General features: G+C 41.0%; 1 protein-coding gene across 1 annotated transcript in view; it reads left to right on the top strand.

Moving 5' to 3' along the window:
- Positions 1-270: 270 nt before the first annotated feature.
- CAND1 (cullin associated and neddylation dissociated 1) overlaps positions 271-9,508 on the top strand; it is a 40,474-nt gene continuing 31,236 nt past the window's right edge. The window contains exon 1 of the mRNA XM_082740966.1: positions 271-1,110. Within this exon, the coding sequence (XP_082597092.1) occupies positions 1,043-1,110 (68 nt within the window). The 5' untranslated portion in view covers positions 271-1,042. The remainder of the gene's footprint in view (positions 1,111-9,508) is intronic.

The following is a 9,508-nucleotide window of genomic DNA, read 5'->3' as shown; positions in this document are numbered from 1 at the left end:
GCAGACATCCCACAGCTGCAAAAGGGGTTCTAAGAGGAAATCCGAATACGCGGCCAAACCAATTGCGTGGGGAGCCAAAGATTTTATCCACCACAACTCACGGTCTAGACTACAAATCCCAGCACTCAGTCCTCGCGCGGAGCCAATGAAGAAGCTCCAAGTTCCTTCGGCCAATCACATCCTGACCCAGGGACATGCCCCGACTGAATTCTGGGATTTGTGGTTTTCACGTGGCAACATTATTTCACCGTGGTGAAGGCAAAGTAGGCCACGCGTCCGATTCGAATGAAAGCTCTTTTTGATAATTCTTATGTTGGTCCCCACGCTACCCCTTAACGAGCATTACTCCTGGCGCTCTACCCCTTAAAAATCGTAAACCTTTCCTTGACTGTCATACGGGAAAAAAAGCAAGTTATTCTCAGATTACAGCACGCTTGTTTCCCCCACCCCCCGTCCTTTAACCGTCGCTTTCAAGTCTCGCGAGAACAAATCCTTTTGGTCGTTGTCATGCCTCCTGAAAGGCGGTTCGCGCGAAGACTGACGGAGGCCTCAGCCAACAGCATTACCTTTTAACTAGCGTCTCAATCGCGTGCGTGGGGAGACCTCCATGAACCCTGACCTCGGCTCTCCGTGGCGTCCCGCGTTTGTCGCCCCCGCCCCCGGAGCGAAGGAGGCGGGTTTTGGCCTCTTGCCCGAGGGAGCGAGTGCGGTGAGAGTGGCAGCGAGACCGACCCGAGTGGAGGTGTCTGGCTCCCCGGAGAGGCCCTGCTGTACTCCTCGCTGCCCATGAGCTCGGTTCCCGGCGAGCGGCGCCGTCGTTAGGCCGACCCCGTAGCCTCTGCTTCCTCCAGGACAGGCCCACGCCTCTCCGAGGAGGGGGCGGCCCGTCCAGGCGCCTCCCTAGTCAGCGTCGGCGTCGCGCTGCGACCCTGGAAGCGGGAGCCGCCGCGAGCGAGAGGAGGAGCGCCAGCAACAGCGGCGGCGGCGGCGGCAGCGGGCAGCAGCACCAGCAACGCCAGCGGGCGGGATCGAGGCCGTCAACATGGCGAGCGCCTCGTACCACATTTCCAATTTGCTGGAAAAAATGACATCCAGCGACAAGGACTTCAGGTGAGGCCGAAATCCGACCGTAAACCCACCTTGGGGTCCCCTCTCCGCGGCCCTGGCCCTCACACGGGCCTTGCCCCACCCCTTTGGCCTTGGCCGGTTTGTGCGCCTTCCCGAGCTCTCCGGCCCACCCCCCGTTCCCTGATCCCGCAGGTTCCTTTTTCTCCCACCTTCCAACCCCCTCCCCCCCATTCGTTCCTCTAGGCCGTTGCCCGCTGCGGGTCCGAGGCGCCTTCTGCGTCCCCAGACGCCTCCACTGCATTCCCTGCTCCCCACCCCCAGTCCCGAGACGTGGGTTTCGCGTCCCAGGTGTGTGAAGGGGCAGAATCCCCCACCCTTGTGGGGAAGGGAGTTGCTCTGGGCTCGGAGACCGGGAGGCCCGGGCCTACCGGCCAGCCCGCCTTGAGCGCTAGGCCGCCCTCCTGGCTAGGGCTGAGGCTGGCTGCCCTCTCCGGGCCCCAGCGGCCGCCTCTTTTCCCGCAGAGGGAGTGGGCCTAGGTGCCTTCAGCTTGAATGATCTGCTTTATTTGAGCTGTCCACGGATTGTGTTCTAAACTTTTTCTTTGGACGATTCCTTTCGTGAAGGTGGGAAGAAGGGGGTGGGGTGGGGAGGGAGCCAGGACGAGGGAACTTGACTCGCAGGGTTTTCCCGCCAGCATCTCTTGTCATTTTTCCTTGTCAGGTGAAAACTAAGCAGAAATTCGGGGTTTCATTCTCATTTCCTTATATCCAAAACTACGGCCAGAAAGGTGAATTCCTGGACCTTAAACGTAAAGCAAGCAAATGGGTCTTCCTGATGGAAGTTTGTGTGTGTGTGTGTGTGTGTGTGTGTGTGTGTGAATATGAGGCTTTATTATGGCAGTTCTGTTCTAGGAGACGAGTACTGACTGTTCCAAACCTTGGTAATATGTATACTGAACAATTGTTATATTTTTACGGATTATCTTGGCCTCTCCCCGCCCCCCCCCTCTCTTTTTTTTTTTTTTTTTGGTGCTACAGTGGTGGTTACATTTCTTTCCCACCTCCTGTCCCATCACAAAATAAATAAGCTCCCAGTCTAAAAAAGCTTTTTTATTTCTTTGATATTCGTTTTGTTCTCTAAGGCTTGGTGGTTGTATTTTGTGAGCATTTTAAAGGAAAGAACAGATGTCTTCAATTAAAATTGAAGCTGAAGCCTATTTTGTTTTATTTGTGTATATATGCACAGTACCCTTTAATATCAATACCTGAAAATGCCCAGACCACATCTGCCAGGAAGGGATTTTCTATTTGTGAAAGGAGAAGCGTGAAAACTGTAATGATCATATTCCCAACTAAATTGATGTGTCAGTGTATTCACATGGTTCATATATATACACATATATATGAACTTTCAGCTATGTAGAATGTGTGGTGTGATTCCCCGTCTCCCCCACCCCCACCATTTCTGTCAATTTGGCTCATTCTGTAAAAGTACTAAATATCGTTCTGATTGTATTCAATTTCATACTAAAGATACCACTTTGCTGTAATACTGTAATAGCATGACTTTGTTCAACTGGGTAGACTTGTGTATGGGTAATATGCTTAGAATAAACAAATTAAGCCCTGTTTATACTGCATATGTGATTTTTGACTCAAGCTACTTAATTTCTTGTAAAGATGATCTATATATGATTTTGTTTTCTTTTTTAAATAAATTATATGAAAGAAATAATGCTTTTATGTTAAGCTGTAGTCAGTGTTGAACTTGATAAGAATTATCTACCAGATTCAGCTAGAGTAAATCAAAACATTGCTGGGAAGGTTGTTATAAAAGTGTAATATTGATATATTTCTAATAGTTGATAAAGAAGTTAATTGTATGAACTGTGACTTCCAACTATTTGGCATTTTTAAGGTATGTTTATTAACTGTGTTTTAAAGACTTGTAAAATATCCTGAAGCCATCCAGTTACAGACAAGTCTTTCAAACTAAAGTACTCTGAATATTAAGTTACAGATAGAGAGTAACTAAAATAGTGAGCATTTAAAATCAAGTATTTTGAATATTTTTCTGTATAATTTTAGTATAGGCATTTATTTGTATATATGTGTTCTATTTTAAAATTATCCCTTCTACTTTCTCATTTGGAATTTGTTTATTTTGGTGTAAATATCAGTTAGTTGCTATGTGTTTTAAAATAGCTAGTAACAAAGATCTTGAGGACAGAGTTAATATTATAGGATATCTAGTGCAAACCACTCTACTTATGCTAAGGGGAGACAAAAACAGTAATATATCTAAAAGGAAAAAAAAATTACTCCACTCATGCTAGACTCCAGAGACTATGACCTACCGGTCACAAAATATGGGCTCTAGTCATATGTTCTAGTCTAGTAGGATTTTTTCTTGGGAACTGTCTATGAGATCTTGGGGAGACTACTTAATCTGGGACTAAATTTTTACTTTGAGAAACTTGTTCTTGGGTGATTACAAAAGGTCCCTTATAAACCTGAAATTTTAGGTGTCTGAATAACTAAATAGTCCATTCATATGAAGAAAGTAAAGAAATGGGTACAGGCTAAAAATTTTTCAGATGTTAGCATTTTTAAAAGAATCATTTTGTAGGATTTAAATCATGGGTTCAATTTATTGGTGAGGGACATCTTATGTCCTTTTTCTTTCATGTTTTAGTATTCTGTACTCTTTGAAGGCAGTATTTTAAGGTTTACTACTAGTAGGTAGGTCATTCTGTAGATACCAGAATGAAAACTTAAATGTGCATAAACCATGTGAATGCTCTGTTTATGAATATTAATATTGAAAATTGGGTTGCGATAACTTAAGTTTTACTCATATGTTTCACCACCAATTGAATTTAAGTATTCCAAGGACTAAGGAGCTGAAGAAAATTTATCACTGTTCTATCTTTATCTACATAGTAGTTAACATTAATGCTTACTGTCAGCTTTATATACTGGATCCTGTTTATCCTTATAACTCTAGTAAAGTGGATACTAACAATCTCTATTCCAGTCCAGGAAACTCAGGTGTGATGGTGTTCATTAAATACTTGTCCAGGGTGAGTTAGACATTAGATCTGGGGTTTCCAGACCACCCCCAACTCCAACCCCAACCCCCAGAGCATGAACTCCTTTTTTTTTTTTTTTAAGATTTTATTTATTTATTTGACAGAGATCGTAGGCAGAGGCAGGCAGAGAGAAAAAGGGGGAAGCAGGCTCCCCACTGATCAGGGAGCCATATGTGGGGCTGGATCCCAGGGCCCTGAGATCATGACCTGAGCCAAAGGCAAAGGCTTAACCCACTGAGCCACCTAGGTGCCCCCAGAGCTTGAACTCTTAGCTACTTCTCCAGGGTTTTGACTAGGGGACATTAAGACTAAACTTAAATTTCATTTCCCTCTCAGGCTTATGGAGTATTTTGTGCTAGAAGACATTTTAAGTAATTCCCTGAGAGGGACTGCAAAATGTTTTAAGATCTAGTGCTTGCCCTCAGTAATATTTACATACTTGTTGAATGGCTTAAGACACTTTTACAAAAAGATAACCCAGAGCAATATGTAGTTCTCAGCCTTAAGTGGTAGAGAAGATAATAGCAAGGAGATTCCTGTTGGTGGAATCATGTGAGTTAGGTCTTGAAATTGTAGGTAGAGAAAATGAGCACAAGTGTGAAGTGTGAAAGGTCACTATACAAGTAGATAATCTTGACTGGAGCTGGTTGTAAGGGTAGGGAACTTGTTTTACCAAACTGAGTCCTCCACTGTTTTGGACTTGTGGGTTCTCAGGTGATAGTTTTAGTTGGATTTTAAGTACAGAGTTAAAGAGAAAAACATGTAACAATTTTGAGAAATTTCTTCCAGAAACCATTGTAAAAATCTGTCAGTCAATTTTTTAAAATATCATTTGATACAATCTTAAAATAATTACTACATTGCAGAATTTCCTAGCTTGATAATGGTTTATGTTACCAAATTTATGTATGTATGTCTTTTGGATATTAGCAGGTATTTTCTTCTTGGAAACTGTAAATGCTAATAAAAAAAAAACTCAGGCCTCATATGGACCTCACTTTCAGAGCTGGAAGGGACTTCAGGATCCTATAACATAGCTGAAAATAATGTATGGGTATTTATAATAATGTAACAATAAATACTAGCGAAGTTCTCTGTACTACCTGTGCTTGAAGAAAAGTAAGTTTTAATCAGAGGAAATCGATTTGTAGAGTTTTTAAGAAGGTGATTTCTGGGCACCCTTTAGGTACTTTGCAGGTTGATGGCGGTAAGTTACTGGATTTCACTTACGTGATTTTTCTTGATAAAGCTGTACTGCTAACACGGATTATCAGCAATGATGAAAGCTCACCACTGAAAAATAGACTTCATTGAGGAAACTGGAAAGAAGAGGACTAAAAATTTTACTTACATGAACAATATTAAGACCCTCCTAAATTAATACTCCAAGGGAATAAATTAGAAAAAATGAGATAGTAGTGGTGTGTGTATGAGTTCCTTGAAAGATCATGAACTCACTGGATGGTGCAGTTGGCTCTTAATCACATAGATTTCTGTTAGTAACGGGTGAAATTGTTCTTGTATATGTATGAGGGGAAGGGTTGTGAGACTGCTCATTGTGCAATACAAGGTATCTATTTCTGCCATTGTTTCTGCACATCTCTGCATTGGATTTACTAAAGATTAATAAGTTCTCCTCTCAAGGAACTTTCAGTCCAGTGGAATAAGCCAGGTGTATAGATTCTATCCTGTGACTATCTTGTTCATAACTGTGTGTGCAGAGCCTAGCATAGTTCCTCATGATGGTACTCCTGGACTATTTATTGAATACGTGAGATGGCATTGTCTATAGGTTATGCCCACCTGGGCCTGCCTTAGAAGCTTGAAAGTTAGCATTTTAACTTTCCGCTCTCCCACCTTAAGCCTTTTTTTTTTTTGCCCCCCTATTTTGTCCCATTGTATTACCATGTACCAGATGTCCCAGTTGGAAAAATCTCGATGTCACCTTTCTACCTTTTTCTCTCTCATTTAATTTCCTGATGAGTATTTCTCAAAATGAGTCTTCCTGTCTCAGGCTTCTTTCTAATCCAGTCTTTTGGTAACTCTTCCGTTAGAATTTTCTTTCTAAATACCTCAGCTGATGATTGCCCTCTTCACTAATTCCCATTGACTACGAGATAAACTCTAAACTTCTTAGCTGTTGCCCACTAAGATCATTGAAATTACTCTTCCCCAAGTTTCTAACAAGCTCTGTGTAAATAATTTAATAGATATTTTCTTTGCGTACCTATTTGATATACAAGCATTGTTTATCACTCTTTCCTTCTTGAAATTCTCTAAAATAGGCATCCTTGTCACAGATCGGGTTTATTACCATAGAGGGAGAGAGAACACACACTATGGGCAGTTTCAGTTAAAGAGTGTAAGGCCCCATTCATTTGGGTAATTTTGGGAAGGTTCTAAGGAAGTGGAGTTCTAAACTGGATTGTTGGAATGTTGGGACAATTCCATCGTTTGATATCTTAATATGAGGAGGGCAAGACTAAAGCAGAGGAGAAGCTGTAATTGGTGAAGTAGCAGTCACTTAATGAGTTAGAGAGGAAGATGTGTTTGGTATTTTGTGTTAAGTGAACTTGTCTGAAATGGCTGTTCTGTGAAGTTGTTGATGTCTAGGAAAACAATACACTTTCTTTGTAAGCATCAGATCTGTTTGGAATAACATTCAGATATAGGTATGAGCCTCATATCAGTTCCTGGACTGTAGGGCTACTTTCTTTTGTTTTTGTTTTTGTTTTTTCCCTTTTCTTAGTCCTCCCTTTTGACCAGCAGCCGATGGAGTTAGGCTGCAGGTCATGATTGATTTATGATGTCTGCATCTTCACTGTTGCTGAGACTTTGTTGAATAGGATCAGAGGAATGGCCATTCCGTGTAGTCTGTAGTTGAGCCAGCTTTATTAATCCTTTCTCTTCTTGTGAGTGGTTGAACCATCTGATATGACAATGGCAGCTCGGTAACAGTAAGACTCTGGAAGGGATATATACATACCTGACTATAACAACACCCAAGTCCCGTGGTTTTCCTCCTACTTATTTGTCCATTTTCTAGCTCATCCCATTCCATCCCCATATCTAATCCATTTCAAAGACTTATTTTAACTTTTTAAAACTCAAATAGTTGGTTCTTATTATTGTCTGTAGATAGTACTATCAAGTTACCATGAACATTGAATTAGTGATACTGAGCCATTACTTCTAGGGGAAATATAGTGGTAGGTTCTTGTGAGCCTCTAGTCACAGTTGATCAGTTCATAACATTGTTTTATGTTTATTTCTGTTTAAAGACAACCTTATTTAATATATGTTGTTGATTCATTCACATTGTGCTCACAGCCAGTAGTGCTGTCACTTCATGCCTGAGAAAAGCTTATCTAATACATGTATTTTTTTTTCTGAAAGACACAGCTTTCTTGTACCTAGGAATACCAGACAGCACTACACTATGCTTGGGGCTCATTTTAAACAGCAAAATTAACCAGCAACAAAAAGCACAAAGGCGAAAGATGTGGCACTAGGTAGAGGATACTTTTTATGGTATATGAGCTGAAACAAGAAGGCATTTACTCTGCTAGTAATGTAAGAATTGATTGTATGTCCATATTTCTCCCTCCATAGATTGTCATAATCCTAATTGTAGCTGCCATCATTTCTCACTTAGACTGCTACAGTAATTCTCTTAACTTTCTCCATTCATTTTGGGTAAATGAGGATTGGTTCCCTCTACACTCTGATGATAGTGTAGCTGGAGTAATGTTTCTGAAATACACATTTGATCATTTCAGTATCCTGCCCATCTCTGACCTAGATGCCTTTCAGTAGCCTCCCATAGCTCTTAGAATAAAACAAATCCTAATAAGACGCCCAGCTCTCTTCAGTCTCTTGGCCCCTGCTTACATGTCTGTCGTCCCCCCCCCCCTTCCTGCAAATTCCTGCCTATGCTTCAGAGTTTAGTCTTTCCTGATGCACGACACTTAGTGCAACCTACATCAGGTTACTTTATTAAACCTTTGAGTATTCTTTGTGCCCTATTCCTTTCCTTCCCTTCCTAGCATTTGTCTCTGTTCATAATTACATATATCATTAACCCATATATGTAGTTTTTAAAACCAGTATGTCTCTGTGATTGTATTGTAAGCTCCAAGACAATAGGAACTGTTTGCTTTTGCCATCTCTTGTTCATACAGGGTTGAGCATAGTACCTGATACATAGATAATAGGTTCTCATTATATAGTCAGTGAGTATATCAGATCTTTCTTATCTTGACGTCAGCCTCCATTTCCATCTTCTTGTTAGATTTCTTTGTACCTGCCTCTGTCGCAGCCACACTTAACTGCTTCTTAGCCTTTCACTTGAAAGTGTTAGTCCCTCAGTACTGTTGCTGCTGCCACCACCCCAACCCCAACACAGACAAAAATAAAAATTTAAAATTCCAAACCAGCTTTCACCAGGCACATCCCTGTTAATCTTTTGAAATCCAAACTAACTGTCAGTTCTTTGGTGTGATCAGTGTCAAATGTCCTTGAGTATTTTTAAAAATCTGTAAGGTTGAGATTTGTCCATGTACCTGCCTGTCTGCCACAGTAAGGGAAAAGATGAGGAGGAAGGGGCTGGGTCTGCCTTACATCTTAGGTCTTACACCATGCCTAGAGCATTATTACGTGCTTAAGAGACATTTTACAAATTGGCTTTTGAATCTGCCATGAACAGCTTTTTATCTGGTTAAACAACTTCTTAACAGGATGATTTATAATGCAAATTTTTATATCAAATTAAAGAAGGAAGAAATTCTTAGAACTTTCTGGTTGGGGGTCACCGTTAAAAATTAACTCAGTATAACTTCCTATTGCTGACATTACTGGGATTCATTTCAACTGTCAAAAATGTTTAACTGTTAGTCATCTGATTTGTTAAATTAAAAACATGGAAGTATAGTTGATATATAATGTTCTATTAGTTTCAGGTGTACCACAAAGTAATTTGACAGTTCTAATTCTCTACATTACACAGTCCTCACCAAGCTAAGTATAGTCCCCATACAAATTATTACAGTATTAGTGGCTATATTCCTGTGCTTTACTTTCATCCCTGCCATTTATTTTATAGCTGCAAGTTTGTGCCTCTTAATCCCCTTTAATACCCTCTAGGCCCATACATGCATGTTATTGAGAGTGGCAATATTTCATCCTTTATTTGTGGCTATTTCATAAAATATTCCATTGTTCTTTAATCCATTTATCTGTTAGAGGACACTTGGGTTGCTTCCATATGTTGGCTGTTGTAAACATAGGGGTGCATGTATCTTTTTAAATTAGTGTTTTGGTTTTGGTAGATACCTAGCAGTGGAATTACT

This window comes from Mustela nivalis (assembly GCF_964662115.1).
Source record: "Mustela nivalis genome assembly, chromosome: 7".
NCBI classification, from domain to species: domain Eukaryota; kingdom Metazoa; phylum Chordata; class Mammalia; order Carnivora; family Mustelidae; genus Mustela; species Mustela nivalis.
The sequence above is the reverse complement of the archived record's forward strand: the minus strand, read 5'-3'. Positions and strand labels throughout refer to the sequence as shown.